This window comes from Pan troglodytes, chromosome 4, assembly GCF_028858775.2.
Source record: "Pan troglodytes isolate AG18354 chromosome 4, NHGRI_mPanTro3-v2.0_pri, whole genome shotgun sequence".
Classification (NCBI taxonomy): Eukaryota; Metazoa; Chordata; class Mammalia; order Primates; family Hominidae; genus Pan; species Pan troglodytes.
The window spans coordinates 79,128,406-79,144,129 of record NC_072402.2 but is presented as its reverse complement, the minus strand read 5'-3'; the positions used below and the strand labels follow the sequence as shown (position 1 = coordinate 79,144,129).

General features: G+C 38.9%; 1 protein-coding gene across 2 annotated transcripts in view; it reads right to left on the bottom strand.

Moving 5' to 3' along the window:
* Window positions 1-15,724, bottom strand: part of ADAMTS12 (ADAM metallopeptidase with thrombospondin type 1 motif 12) — a 371,361-nt gene that overhangs the window by 109,333 nt on the left and 246,304 nt on the right. For both annotated transcript variants that reach the window (XM_016953471.3, XM_016953472.4), the window contains exons 10-12: window positions 10,793-10,885; window positions 9,224-9,369; window positions 4,991-5,160 (exon numbers count right to left, since the gene is read on the bottom strand). In XM_016953471.3, the coding sequence (XP_016808960.3) occupies window positions 4,991-5,160; window positions 9,224-9,369; window positions 10,793-10,885 (409 nt within the window). The remainder of the gene's footprint in view (window positions 1-4,990; window positions 5,161-9,223; window positions 9,370-10,792; window positions 10,886-15,724) is intronic.

Genomic DNA, 15,724 nt, shown 5'->3' with positions numbered 1-15,724 from the left:
TTATTGTGTAGCTCCATTTCTGATAGCACGATTAGCTCTGTTACTGCGCAAAGTGGAATAGAAGTACTAAAGGGAGCAACCTGGGAACAATTCTATTCTCCTAAGGATGAGAACATCAATCCAGGTGCTGAATCCAAGGATTATTTTATTAAGACTTTGGTTTAAACTTTAGAATTGGATTTCGGATTTTGTATTTGGAATACATAAAGCAAAAATAGAAAGCAGCCCTGAATAATTCTGGAGCTTTTCTAAGGAATCATCTGTTTCAAGGCTGCTGGGAAGAGTTGGGACCAGAGCATGTTCATTGCGGCAACGGAATGTTTATTCAGAGAGAAACGGACAGATTCACTAAGTCGCATTTACATAATGGACTGCTATGCAGTCACTAAAAAGAATGAGGTAAACCATGATGCCATGATCTACTCAGTGCATCAAGTTGCTGAACTGGCAAATTATGGTTCTATTTGTGTGCAAATGAAAACCTGCTGTTAGCATGGTTATCTTGGAGGAATACATTAAATGCAGTGGGATAATAGGAATTCATTTCTGTTTCATTCTATTATATGCACTTGCATTTTTATAAGACATATATATTCCTTTTAAAAATAATAAGTCTTGGCCCTCAAATAGGAAAACTGGAAAAGTCTTCTTTCCCCAGTGATATTCATGACACATCACCATAAAGAGAGTCTCTAATTTCAAAACTTCCCTTCATCCTGTTTCCACAACACAGGACTAGTACATTCTTCAAGGCTAGACAGGTTTACTGAAGTACACTGCCTACAAGAAACACACATGTGTGTTGACTATAAGTATAGTGGTTTATGGAGTCTTAGAAATTATCCAGGAAATAACATTTATAATAACAACAATGACAGCATACAGATCCTCTGCTGCAACTCTCCCAGAGCTCCCACCACCATGACCTATAGGTGTGCCTCAGGCCTATGTTTGAAAGCAGTCATCCTAAATGGAAGGTTCAGTGCTATTCAAGGCTTTTATAAGGCTGAGCCTGAAGTCCTCCTCTGTCCCCTCCTTCTCTGGCCTTTGTCTTTCATGGTGCTCTGGAAGGGCTCTGGTTATATCATTAAGTTGTCTTGTGGCACAGGGATCTGCAGGAGGAGGCAAGGGTGGTAATGGATGGTCTTAATTCTTGGGAGTCATCACTGGTATCAGAGATTCTCTGTGCCAGACATCAACTTTGTTGAATCCATCATCTCTACAGAGTTGAGTACTTTCCTTGTCTCACATTTACTCCCCTGCCCTGACACATCCTTTTTTAGGGTCATGTGATTTTTTTTCCCTCTAGCTTTCAAAAGCTTTCAAGTCCATTTATAATTCACCTAAGCAAAAGCTCTAAAACTAATTTACTAGTGAACTCTCACCCTCACACTCTCTGATTAATCCTCTCAAAGGGAGCTTAGGAAAAGAGATGAACTTACCGAATCAAAGTTTGCATTTTCAATTTTGCAGAAACAGGGTGGCTCAACATTTTTGGATAATGATCTTAATAAATGACAGAAATGAAAGCTCTAACTTGCTAAAAAGAATGAAAATATTTCTTAGGTAAGGAAAAGTTTTGATGCATTTCGTGTTTTGTGAATAGACTGGAAAGTGAGTTTCATCATTTTAAAGAATCCAGTTTCTAAAATCCATTCACAGGCAGGGCTTCATGGGCATTAGACCGGTGCTTTTACCCAGGACCTCACACTTGGTTGAATGCTGTTGTCTCTGTCTTGCAATTCTTAATCATTTTACCTTTGAACTTGTGTTCGGTAAGGGAAGGCCAAAACGGGAAGGCGGTGTGCACATGAAGAGAAGGGATCTGTGGTGTGCACCCCTGCCACTCCTCAACAGATCCCAAGAAATACTAAACCCCAAAGCAAAAGGCATAACTTAAAATGTTTTACTGATGCAAGAAGTTATGTTTAACTTAAAAAGGAAGCTCAGCTAAGAACTAAAATCAAATCAGCTTGGAGGAAAAAGCAAAAATGAAAACTTGTCACTCTGTATCACAGCCCAAAATCAGTCAAGTAATTACCAAGAGTTTGAAACCTTTGGCTAGTCTAAACTGGTATTCTTGTACTTTCTAATACTATAATCTTGTTGTAATCCCCACAATACATAGAAATATGTATTAGTGAAATATAAGAAGGCATTAAAATGAATATATTCTATAGTAACCACAGAAAGGTATAAAAACAAAAGTAGAAATAATTTTTTAAAATGAATTAAACCCTTGTCATTGATGTTTTCTTTTTATTTTATATTTTATTTTTAAAATGTTTCTGTAGAGGCAGGGTCTTACTCTGTCACCCAGGCTGGAGTGAGGTGGTGCAATCATACGTCATTACAGCCTTAAACTTCTGTGATGAAGCAATTCTCCCGCCCCACCCTCCTGACTAGTTAGGATTACAGGCGTGCACCACTATGCCTGGCTGTATTGATGTATTATATTAGGGTAAGTGCAGTAATGAGTTTTCTATTTACCGTGTAGTTTTAAGTTCTGTCTTTTGGTTAAGATGCTTAAGAGGTAAACTTAGAATCACAACTTAAATTATTTAAGCGATGTAATAATTAGTCATCAATGCTTAAATGTTTAGAAAACACTGGTTCTCAAGGGCAAGATATATAGGTTTAATAAACTGAGCCTTAATCATAATAAAAAGGGTTGTCGGGTTTTCTAGCAGAGCTCCTGGCTTATGAAATAATCGAAGGTTTTAAAGACATGAACATTGCCTTAGGGAAAATTCAAAATTCAGTGCATTGGTCTTAAGGAAATGAACTTAACCCAGTCCCTGTGTGTTTTCGTGCTTAATGATCAGGCTGCAGAGTCAGGCATGGGCTAACTCTTGGTTCTATTTCATAGTCTGAGTTTGGGCAAGTTACAGAGGTCCTCCGAACCTATTAGCTTATCTCTAAAAATTGGGTCAAAAACAGCTTTCCTTGAAGGGTTTTCTTGTGGAGATAAAATTAGGAAAAAGCATATAAAGTGCTGTGGGAAGTATCACTGTCCACTGAGGGGGTAGAAAACTCTGCTGTATGTTTATTTTATCCTCTGGTGATTTCTAAAAGGATGCCTGGGAGGCTGTAAGGCCCTCGATATCTGGCACAGAAAAAATGCTGCATAAATCCTTGTTGACATGAACGACCCACTGCCAGGGATGCCTGTTAACTAAGCAAATAGCAACTCTGTAGACAGAGTATAATGGGGAAAGTCATCAGTGTGCTGTTCAAGGTAGTAGCTATTCAGGTTAGCAGATAAGTCATTGTCTGCTAATGAAAAGAATAGCATAGGAATCTGTAAAGAAACTACCGGGATAGAGGATGAATACTGATAGACTGGGTAGGGAGTAAGGTCAGCAGGTGGCAAACTTCATCTGAGTTAGAGAAGCAAATCAATCACTCCAGAGTGAGTGGAATTGATGTCAACTTGTATAACGCTCACTTCTTTAGTACCTATTGCTTTGCTAGTCAAAAAGTAGGCACATGATGAATGCTTGCAAACAAATGAAAAGCAATGCTGAATCAAATATTTTTATTCTAAGTCCAGCTACTTGAGCCATCAGGGTTAGATAGACACAAATCCAACTGTATATCTGGGAGGGGGATCCCGTACTAAGCACATGTGATATCACTGGAGCAGCTATGCTATCTTAGCTCTGACAGGCTGCTCATTCAGAGTCTACAGGACCACTGACCCAAATAGTTTTAACAAATCAAGAATGCGCAGGATATACACATAGATAGCACTGGCTGGATGCACCTTTCATCACTTGATAATTTTGGAGTACACCTCAGTATATGTCTGAGTTTTCCTGTATTCAAATGCCTGACTCAGGAAACTAAATTGCACCAATAACCAAATGGTTTTCCCCTCTAGATCATAAATGACACCAAACAATTGGGGGCAAGGAGCAATCACTGCCCTTGACAACTAAGAGCATCAGGGTATTTTGGAGACCTGAGCTGAGCAAAGCACTGCAGAGTCTTTCTTTCAAAAGCTATTGCATAAGTCATTGTTCTAACAGCCCAAATACACAATTCTCAAATCTGTGATTTTTCTTGTGCCCTATTCACAATGGATTTTCTGGAACTCAAAAATCATGAAAAATTTGATTAGCTATTTTTTACTACCTTGCCTTAAATTTCTTTAACACAGGAAAATCTTTTCTGTTTCATTTCCTACTCAGATAACAACAAACAACACAAATATGTTTTTTGATGCTGATGTCTAGCTAACGGTCATTGATTCTTCTTCATTTTAAGGAGAGAATGTGTCTGGACGTTTTGCCAAGGCCGCTATTCCATTCTCCAACTCCATTATGTCCCCATCCCTCCTGTGCAACATTCAGATGTTTGATTTTACTTTTCACCCTTCTCATACTCCAGTACTTATAAAATGTTGACTTCTGTTGCAGAGCTGGCTTTTGTTCTTTCATTCCTATTATCTTGCCTTTCCGCCTGTTATTCTACTCCCACTTGGAATGACTCTATTTTGAATGTCTTCCCTTTTCTTTCTTCTTGTGGAAAGACTGCTCATGAAAGCATGAGTAGTCTTAAGAATCATCAACTGCTTCACTGGAAACCTTTTTTTTGCAATTACTTCAAACCCACAATGACCTTTTCTTCTGAATTTCTGACGAAATCACAGTCAGTTTCTCATGTCCATCAACAAGCAATTAGTTACTGAATTCCTACATGCCCTATTAATGGCTCAATTGCACCTCAGCTGTTTTGAAGCAAGTCACCATGTTTTATAAACTTCTTTTATCTCCCACAAAGCTCAGCCAGAGTTGAATGTATTCAGCCTTCAACATTTACTGATCAACTTAACCAGGTCAGTGTTTCCATCTTCTAAATTACAAAATTCCTGGTGTACAACTGTCTTTGTTAAGCTTTGTATGGATCACAGAAACCCTGACTGACATACAAATGCTTTGAGAATGGCTGTTCCCTAGATCTGAGATACACCATTACAGCTCCTCACCTGGGTTAAAAATGGGAAACCAGTGGTAGAGTTCATTCTTGTAGGGAACAGTGTCAAATTCACTGCACTGCATCTGCCGAAATGTTGGTGTCTCTGAGCGACAGGGGTGGACGTTGCACAAGCGATAGCGTTTTCTTTCTCCAGTGCAATATTTCCCTCCAAACTTTGGCCTGCAAATGAAACAGACAAGCTTTTCTTTTAGTTTGCTTAAACGCCAACACTTTCCTTTAAAACTCCTCTGGTATCTGGCCTTGACAAATGATGTCTCTCTATGCCCTCAAAACTTACCTTTTAAATAACTGCTTCAAATTTTACACATTTTTTCCTTGCCTGACAACATTTCAGTCCTAAGTGTATAGTAGCTTATTTTGAAATAGTTTATATATCATTTCCACCTGTATATCCTCCAGGTGAAATCTACGCCAAAAAAGGATACATCATTTTCCTTTCGAGTATGCTCCTTCTCTGATTCCTATTTGGTGAGTTAAAAGTGGTCAGATTTCAGAATCATCCATCTGTGCCTTCCTTGGATCCCACAGTCAATCAGTTGCCTGGCCATCAGTTGCCTATTTACATTTGTTTCCTACTCTTCAACTCTGCAATAATCAAACCAGTCCAATTCTTATCTCCATTCCTATCTCTACTTTTAAAATTCTTATCTCCATTTCTATCTCTACTTTTAAAATTGAACCCACAGTACAAACAATTATCAGGCTAAATTTTCAGATGACCTTAATTATTTTAGTTCCCTGTTTTAAAATCACTAACAGCATCCAACGGTCACATCAGCCTCCTGAGCTTGGCATTCAAAGCCCTCACAATCCTGCCTTAACTCACCTTAACAATTTACTTCCCACACTCTGCTTCATGTTACCCTGCTCCAGTGGTGCCACCTGCCTTATTTAATATTTCTTTTCTGTGCCTTTGGATAGATTTTTTTCCTCCCTTAAAGTCTCCACATGTCTACATACTGCTCATGCTTGAAGAACTAAATAAATGCTACCTCCTTCACGAATCCTTCCTGGATTTCCACCAGCAGTAATTTTTTTCTCCTCTTCAGTGACACTTTGTGTGCCAGCTGCCTGCACGTCCTGAATCTATCATTCCCAAAGATAGTTCTTTGATGGCACAATCCAAGCTCTGTGTCCTCTGTGGTGCCTCACGGTACTTTGGGCATAGGAGGCTCTTAATAGATATTCAATGGGTGAATAAGTTAATCTTATTTTAGAAAAATCACTTTTTGATTTTCCTTTCCTTTGTGATACACCTGAGGGCATACCAGCCTTCCTGTCAGGATCAATGGGTCACTAAAAATGGGAGAGGGGAGACGTGAAGAAACTATCCTTTGAGAAGGTTCCCAGGCATGCCTTCTGGTCTCCATCTTGCTGCAGTATCTGAATCAGGGAGTGTGCCTCCTATCGCAGGAGTGCCAATAGCCTGGAGTTCGAATTTGGTATTATCTTTTTGTTAGATGGATCTGAATAAGTTACCTCATTTCTCTGAGCCTCAGTTTTTTTTCGTTTGTAAAATGAGCATAATAGTTTTTATCTCACAAGTTGTATTGCATGAGACAATGCACACACAGATTTAGTAGAGTAACTAACACAGAATGAGAGATCAATAACTGAGAGCACTTTTTTTGGTTGTCATGAATAATAATCAACCAGCATTTATATACTACCATGTGCTCAACACTGTTCAGGGAGAAGAGAGTGCAAATGAAGGTCAACCCATGCTCTATGCTTCCTAGAAGTTTATAATTTGGTTGAGGAGAAAAAAATGAGCTATATAAGAAATGAGAGAAAATTTAAGACAGCAATTATGTATCCCAGACTGAAAGTACAATGAGAGTTGTGTGAAGGGGAAAGCCATGGAAATGAGGCTAGTTGGGAAGGATTTACGGAAGGGCTTGTCCTAGAGAATGGTCTTAAAGGACGACTGGAAAGTGCTTCTCAGTGCAAAGGCAGAAGGCATGTCGAGTGAGCAGTCCAGATGAAATCATATTCCAGGGACACAGAAAGCTAGAACAGCTCCCCAAAGGACACAGGTGGTAGTGGCAAAGCCAAGACTTGAATCGTCGTCTTCCTTGATCCAAAACCTGAGCTCTTATCCACTATGTTACACTGCCTGACCACAAAATCCTGAGAGACAGAGAATTCAAATCCTGGCAGTCTAGTCAAGTACTGGTTGCAGCTGTAATTCTTGTTGATTCTGCTGTACTTTGTTCTCCTTGAATGCCCATGAGATTTTCTATACCTCCCCTCCCTCAATGTGGCCTGAGTAAGCTTCTGTTCCTCACTCATGAAAGAGTTTTGACCAAGGCAGTTCACATAGTAGGCTCTTAATTTGTTGATTCCCTTTAGGAGGTACCAAGAATTGTCCTTGTTATTTAAGGTGAGGCTGGCTTTCTATTTGTGCTGATGCAGGGACACTCTATGACCTGATATGTCTCCAATTCATTTCCATCCAATCAATATCACTGACAGCCTCTTATGAGCCAAGCTCTGCTGGGTTCTCACTAGACAGTTGACCTACAGCAAGGATGCAGTCCCAAGATCAGCTGGCTCATGCATTGGCCTGAATCTGTGACTTGAACCACAGATCCAAATCTATGATGCGGTGCCATTGGCAGTGTTAGCAATGAATTTAAGCAAACTGGCAATGAAGAACAGGCATGTCCACTCACCCAAAGAGACTCTATGACAAACTGTGGCCTCGGAGATGAGAATTAGAACTACCTTTCTCCTGAAGCCAGGTTAGAGATTCATCCTTCACCTCCTCAACTAGGAGTTCCCTTCTCTGATAGCCACAAGTCACTGACCAACCTGCCAAGAACTTTCACACTGGTGATGTCTGAATATACAGCATTGACAATAAGTCCCAGAGCAAATTGCCTTTCTTTTCTGATCTCTCAAATGAAAATGGAAATCACATTTCTGGATCAAATGGAAACAAACGATTAAATGACAATTTTCTCTAAAAATAAAATACTCTATGAGAAACTCTTGGTTTTGAATTTTGAAAGTCACAGAAACCCAGTATTTAAATAAAACAACTTTCATCAAAGGGTGAAATTTTAAAATAATTTTGTGAAGAATTTCCAAATGCGTGCTTATAAATGTGGTAAATGATAAAGATTCATAATAACTACTATTTATTAACACTTTATTATGTAGTAGATACTGTGTTAAATTCCTTACACATACTAACTTATTAACCCTTAGAAAAAATATATTATATATATAGTGTATATATGTATATATGTAATGTATACATGCATATATATTTATATATACATATACTTATATTTAAATACTATACATCTAGGTAATACAGTTATTAACAAAAAGGATAAATAACCTTTGGAATTGAGATACTGAGAGATAAAATCACTTTTATTGCTCGCCTTTTAAAAAATGTGACTCCTACTTTTCAAAGTAGATGAATGTAAATTTAGATAAAAGAAACAATATAATTTCCACTTAAAAGAGATATCACATATACACTTTTAAGAAATTACTTGGGAGACAGTATATCAGAAAATAATGAAATTAAGAATGTAATGTGTATTTGGAAAACAAGCAAGTTTAAATTTACCTCATATATAATATTATCATACAAATAGAATATATGAAAAATTAAGCAATTTGCTTAAACAATTGAAAGTCACTTGTAAAATAACATTTGCAGAATCCTTAACAGGCCACTACGGAACTTTAGGGTTTATAAAAATCCTTATCTAAAAATATTAAAAATAATTATCCTCAAAAATGTACCTGTTTTACTAGTTGCTTAAGGAAAGAATTATTCTCATAAAATTGTGTATTCATTATCATTGAAAGCAAGCTACAATCTTATCAGCAAAATTGCGTTTCACTAATCTCTACTGATAAAATGGAGTTATTTAAAAAGATTTAATTGTATAATCTCCTAGAGGCTTTCACATAGATTGCACATTTAAAAGAAATTTGCTTTATTTCCCCAAATGATAAAATCAGCTTACTTATCCAAGTTTTAGTGAGAATCCAGTGCCAAGCCGAAATGAAACAACACAAAACAGAACCACTTTTTTTCCCCACTCTCTGTGAATCTTTTTGTTCTGTTTTGTCCTGGGAACCCATTTAATTTACCTGGAGGAGGCTTGGGGTCACTGAGGTCATGCCATTCAAGACTGCCCCCCATCCCGCCCCCAGCACATGTGGAGAGAAGGGAAATATATTTATCTGGACTCACTCGGGGTTGTTGCAGAGCCTCTCTGCACTCTGGACTCCAGCCCCACAGGTCCTGGAACAGTGGGACCAGGGTGACCAGCGGCCCCAGCCTCCAGGAATGCTCTCTGGTTTCTTCCCCACTGTGATGCACTTGCCTGCCATACACCACTGGAAAGGGAAGAGGCAGGAGATGGCCGTATCAGGAAGGTTACCAGAGCAAGCTGAGCCAAGAGCCCTAAAAGTCTAAACCCAATTCTCTGCAAGCAAGCCAGCTTTCTACAGTCACATATCAGATGTAAAACAAACTGGGGCTCATATAAGTTTCTGCCAAGAGTCTTGGGTTTTAGAATCAGAGAGTTTCAAGAATGGAAGGAAACTTTACGTTGCCTAATCACACAGGTGCTACACAGTGTGGTTGGCAGATTGAGCACGAGAATGTAAATCAACATACTACTTTTTTCATTGAGAAAGTCTTGTTATGAAAAGCATGTCAGCTTAGTATGCTTAGCAACATAGTTGCTTAGTAACATAGTTGATTTGCTTTCCGGTGCATGATCCTTATCTTGTTGCAAACCACAATAGTTCACAGACTGGCACAGTGAATAGCACTTCTTTATAGCTCTCTGGGAACTTAATGACTGCAACAGAGAACTCATCCGCTGCAAAAAGTCAATTTCACTGCCAAAACACACTAGCTGTTAGGAAGTTCTTCATTACATCAAGAAAAAAATTCCACTTTCTTTTAACTCTACCCATTGTTTACAGCTCTGGCCTTTCAAGCAACTAAGAAAAAATCCACTCTCTCCCCTCTTCAAGGCAATCCTTCCACGACTATCGGTTTAGGAGAGTAAATATACAAAAATGAAAACAAAGGGAAATGCTATGTGGTTGTCGTGAATAACCACATTTCCTGGAGGATTTGGACATGTTTTATTGTCTGATATCCTTTTTTTCCTCTTGTGTTTTTTCTGGCCACAGTGTATTTTGCCCGGGTTCTGTAATCTCAGTGACGGGTCCTGCCACACTCAAGCTGCATAAAGATGCCCACTAAACATGTAAGCTCTAGGCCCACAAGAAACCCAGCCTAGAGGATATCAAACCTCTCTGTGTTCTGTGGTGTCTGATTTGCCTGCTTAGTAAAGTAGCAGAACTTCAAGAAATGCAGTCATGTCAGAAGATGAGAAAGAAGATGATAAGTGGCCTAAATCCTGCATTTTTGGGAAGAAGAAGCCGCTGGCTTATCCTTTTCAATCTTCCATATGAGAGAAAATAAGTCAAAAGGAAGGCTGATAATAAGCCTAGGAAATGTTGACCACAAACTCCATAGAAATTCATCAGGGAAAGATGAAACAGATATTTTACAAGTGAAGTGTGAAACTGGACCTCAGCCCTCCCTCCTTAACTACCTGCTCCCAATGCAGGTTCACCAGGAGTGGTGGATGTGGGTGATCTCCTCTGGCTGGTCTGACTGTTTGACCTCCATCCACTGCTCTTCCCTTAGAGAGAGTTGCCCTCTAGGGCCTTCTCCTCAGCTCCTCCCAAGAACTCTGCCCACCGCCCTCCCACCTCATTCCTCGGCCTGACGCATCACCTTCTTCTCACCACATTGAGTTCCATCTGCAGCAGCGTCCAGCTTAGAGCGACAAAAGCCCTTCACGGAGCACCACAGTGTCTGGCAGACGTTCTAGAAAACAAATTGCACTTCTTTTGTATTTTCAAAACCTGCCACAAAGCATTTCTATAGTTACAGTAAAATATGCACACTCATCCACACACTCACAATAAATGCCACTGTTGTTAGTGACTAAGAGTGACAGAAAGCAATCATTAGAGTTTTCAGTTCAAGCTTAACTTGGACTTTGTCATCATTCATAAACAATGGTCTATAGATCATACTAGGTAATATGGAAATGAGGGATAAAACCTATTTTCTAAGGGTTGAGATGGTCATTTCTATATGTTTGGCACAATATCCAGCCCTCATTGCTCTTGGGAAAGGTAACTGGTGATCATCTATGAAAGGTAAATCTAAACTGTGGCTGGAAGGCAACCTGATTACTAACAGTTGGGGGTGGTTATAACTTGAGCCTGCTCAGTGAAGAAAATGGAAACTCTTCCATCTAGAAAGCCTCAGCTTGTTCACTTATTACCTTAAGTAGTCAGCTGGTTTCAGTTTCCAGGAAGAGAGCTGCATATTCCTTCTTATTTCTACCCTTATGGGGATAAAGGAAGGTTGGCAGGATTCTCAGATGCCATCTGAAATGGCTTAGCTGCTTCCATCTATCTATCAGTATTTTTTTCTGTCTATTCATCTTCCATAGTTCTATCCACTTATTGTGTTCTACACTGCATGTGTTTTTTCATTATATGACTTGATATTTTAAGCCATTTTAGAAAATTATCAATCTTTCTCTCTCTAAATTTTGCCTCTCCTTTCTCTCCTTTTGGAACCCGTAATTGTTGTTGATAGACCTTCTTATTCTGTACTTTGTGTTTCAACCTCACTTTCATATTCCTCATCTCTCAATCTTGTTGTATATGAAAACCAAAGAAACTTTCTCCTTCATCACACACCCCTAAGAAGCACCCAAGTGGGAAGGGAAGTAATTTTCTCAGCTCTAAATTCCATTTGATTGATTTTCTTTTCAACCATGTCAAGTCTGCTGTTTAATCCATCCACTGAATTTTTAAGTCAATAACCACACTTTCCATTTCCAGAAGTTATATTTATTCTTCCTCATATCTGCCTTACATATATCCTATGGTTCTTTTTTCTCATGTACAATTCATTCTTATATATTTATTTTATTATCCCTATATAAAAATTCAATTTTTGAAAGTTCTTAAGGGCTTGTTAAGGGCTTCTTAAGGGCTTCAGCTCACTTAGCTGAAGATAGACTACATTAGATTTTTGAATTAGAGGCTGAATTATGAACTCATCTGAAGGGTGGCTTTTTTTTTTTGACAGAGTCTCACTTTGTCATCCAGGCTGGAGTGCAGTGGTGCCATCTCGGCTCACTGCAAGCTCTGCCTCCTGGGTTCACGCCATTCTCCTGCCTCAGCCTACTGAGTAGCTGGGACTGCAGACACCTGCCTCCACGCCCGGCTAATTTTTTGTATCTGTAGTAGAGATGGGGTTTCACAGTGTTAGCCAGGATGGTCTTGATCTCCTGACCTCGTGATCTGCCCACCTTGGCCTCCCAAAGTGCTGGGATTACAGGCGTAAGCCACCATACCTGGCCTAGGGTGGCTTTATCTATTGGAGTTTCATGCCACCTTGGTTGAGTGTTGGTTCCTCTGGGCCAGTTTCACCTTTATTTCCAGGCATCCATGGTATCTCCAGGACAAATGTTTTATTTATTATTATTATTATTATTATTGCATGAAGGCACTCAGGCTATAAGGGGTACAGATTTAAACTCTAGATTAGCATGAGCATGGCCCATAGTAAAGAATTTCCAGGTGAGAAAGTTATTCACCAGTATTTCCACACACACCCCACTGCCCCACTAGAAACTAGGCTGAGATAAAAGATGCTTCTCTGTCATCTCTCTTTCCTTTTGGTTGATTTCTTCTAGCTCATCCTTTCATTGAAGCACAACTCTTTGAGAATCGCAGCTTCATGCAAAGGTCTCAGTTCTAAATCCTGGCCCTGGTCAAGGAGAATACATCATTGTCTCTTCCAATGTGGAAGCGAAAACCCACATAACCCTTTTGTTATCTCCACTTCAGCCTCAATATCTGTTCATGCTTATCACTCCCTCTTTTATTTTTTTTCCTTCTTTCCGAGGATTTCTTTTACTTTAAGTTCACTGAGCATTTAGAAAGGATGATGTGCTAGGCGAATGGTACACAGAAACTTTGTACTATTTTTTTCAATTTTTTGGAGTTTAAACTATTTCAAAATAAAAAGTTATAACATGGATAATGATACATTTTCTGGTATTTTAGGGTGTTGTTAACACGGAAAATGATGAGGTTATCTTGGCTGCCATATAAAGAGATCTGAAGTCTTCATTCACTTATCTGTTGAGTGCCTACTATGTGCTAGGCATTGCTGAGTGTCAGGGATAAAAATTTCCTCACAGAGCTCACATGGTAGGAGCGGAGATAGTCTAGTAAACAAAAACCTAAAATATAGTCTAATAAAGCTTTGACACAGGAAATTCAGGATAGGATATAAAAGAATATTTAAGCTGAGGCTCAAATGATGAGCAGAAGGGATGGTTCCAAGGAACCACTGTGCAGGGTTCTAGAGGTTGTGGAGAACCCAGCACTTTCAGAGAATGGAGGCTGTTCACGACAGATAAACATGGATTGCAAAAGAGGAGCTGACCAGAGATAACTTGGGTGTCCTGTTTCTAGTAAACAACGGGATACCCTGGAAAACGCTTACCTCTATAAATCTTCTAAAATCATGCATAATATATTTTAAATATTTTAAGTGCATCCTTGAGGCACCAAGAAAGTAAGGAAACCCCCTGAAGGCTAAAAATGTAGCAGAAATGTTAATCTGGAGATGCAAACCTAGTTACTTAGGTCTTCGATTTATTAGTCACTTAGATACTGGAGACAATGCGTAGGGCCTATGTAAGGTAGGAAGTTGGAGACCTTCATATAAGGCCTTGAGTGAAAGGGTGACCTGAAATCTAGGTACACAGAAAACTTGTCTCATTTGACTTTAACTCTAGAAGGAGTGGTCAAATGTTACTCCTGAGAGTTGGTAACCACACTTGCCCCCATGCTGCTCATGAAGTCAACACAACATCAAATCAGTAACATTTTAAATTGACCCAGAGATAGAACTGAAAATTTTCGGTGAAAGAATGTGCCAGCCATCTGAACCCTAAAGGAAAACCTGACATAAAGTTTTATAACTAAAGGCTCACAATAAAAGCAAAAATCACAAAACGAAATAACACGTAATATGTGAAAAAACCCCAAACAGGAGAAACAGATGCACATAGACTCTGAACACTGAAATTACTCAGTATAAATTGCAAAATAAATATGTCACATATTATTAAAGAAATAAAAGATTACATCAAAAGTTTAAAATTAGGAACGAAATACCATGAAAGTGAGAGAAAATTCAGAAAAATAACCAAATAGACTTTTATAAATAAAAATATGATAAATGAGATTAAAAAGTCAATAGGTTAAATATGCATAATTGGACAAATCTGAAGACAGAACTAGTGAACTAGAAGATAAAGATACATGATATAAAATACAGAGACACAAAGAGATGAAAATATGAAGGAGAGGTTTCCCAGATAGGAAAGATTAGTGATTAAATTCCATATACATATAATCAGTAGCAAATTAGAGAGTGAAGGGCTAAAACAATATTCTAAAACATAAGGCCAGAGAGCAAGAGGAGAGCGAATTATGAAGCCTCTTCTTAAGCCATTTTAGGAAATTTGTACTTTATTGCAAGAAAATAGGAAGGCCATGAGATATTCTACTCACAGGGGAGTATTTATAAATCCATTTATAAATGGATTTCCATTTATAAAGGTTACTTAGGCTGCATTTTAGAAAATGAATCAGAGTTGAGGGGAAGCGTTCAGATTCTACCAATCAGGGAACTGCTATAGTCATCTAGGAACAGGTGGATTTTAGAAATATTTAGGCTGGGCACAGTGGTTCATTCTTGTAATCCCAGCACTTTGGGAGGCCAAGGCGGGTGGATCACCTGAAGTCAGGAGTTCGAGACCAGCCTGACCAATATGGTGAAACACCATCTCTACTGAAAATACAAAAATTAGCTGGCCCTGTTGGCGCATACCCATAATCCCAGCTACTTGGGAGGCTGAGGTACGAGAATTGCTTGAACTGGGGAGGCAGAGGTTGCAGTGAGCCAAGATCATGCCACTGCACTCCAGCCTGGGCGATAGAGAAAGACTCTGTCTCAAACAAACAAACAAACAAAAATTTAGGAGGCAGAATTGGCATAACTTGGTAGCCAGTTAGAAATGAGGGGTGAGGATTTTTGTATCAACTTTACCTTCTCTGTTAAGTTTGCTTGTTCTGTCTAAGCACAGTTATTTACTTTCCCCTTTAAGTTTTTTCTGTTTCATTTTGAATTTATGTCACTGTATTAAAATTTTTATGCCTGCCTCCTCCACCATGAGCTCCTCGAGGGCAGAGACTTTGTCTTATTAATTTTTGAGTGTTTATATTTTCTTCTTATTCAGTACATAGCACAGAATCTGGCAGGGATTCAGCGAGACTTGCCTCGTCAATATGTGTGTGTTAACACAGATACTTTTGCATTATAAGGGATGAGTTCAGAGAGTAGACAATTTCCAAATCACGAAGGACTGCCTCAAAAGGAGCTGGGACTTTATCCTGTGGTCAGCGGGGACCCTAACAGCAGAGTAGACCACGGTTACATTGTGTTTTTAAAAAATAACTTGAGCAACAATTTGAATAGGAGGGAGACTAGGTAGGAGATAATTACGATAGCAAGGAAAGATGATGAGAGACTGAAATGAGGCAGTGACAGTGGTAATGAAGA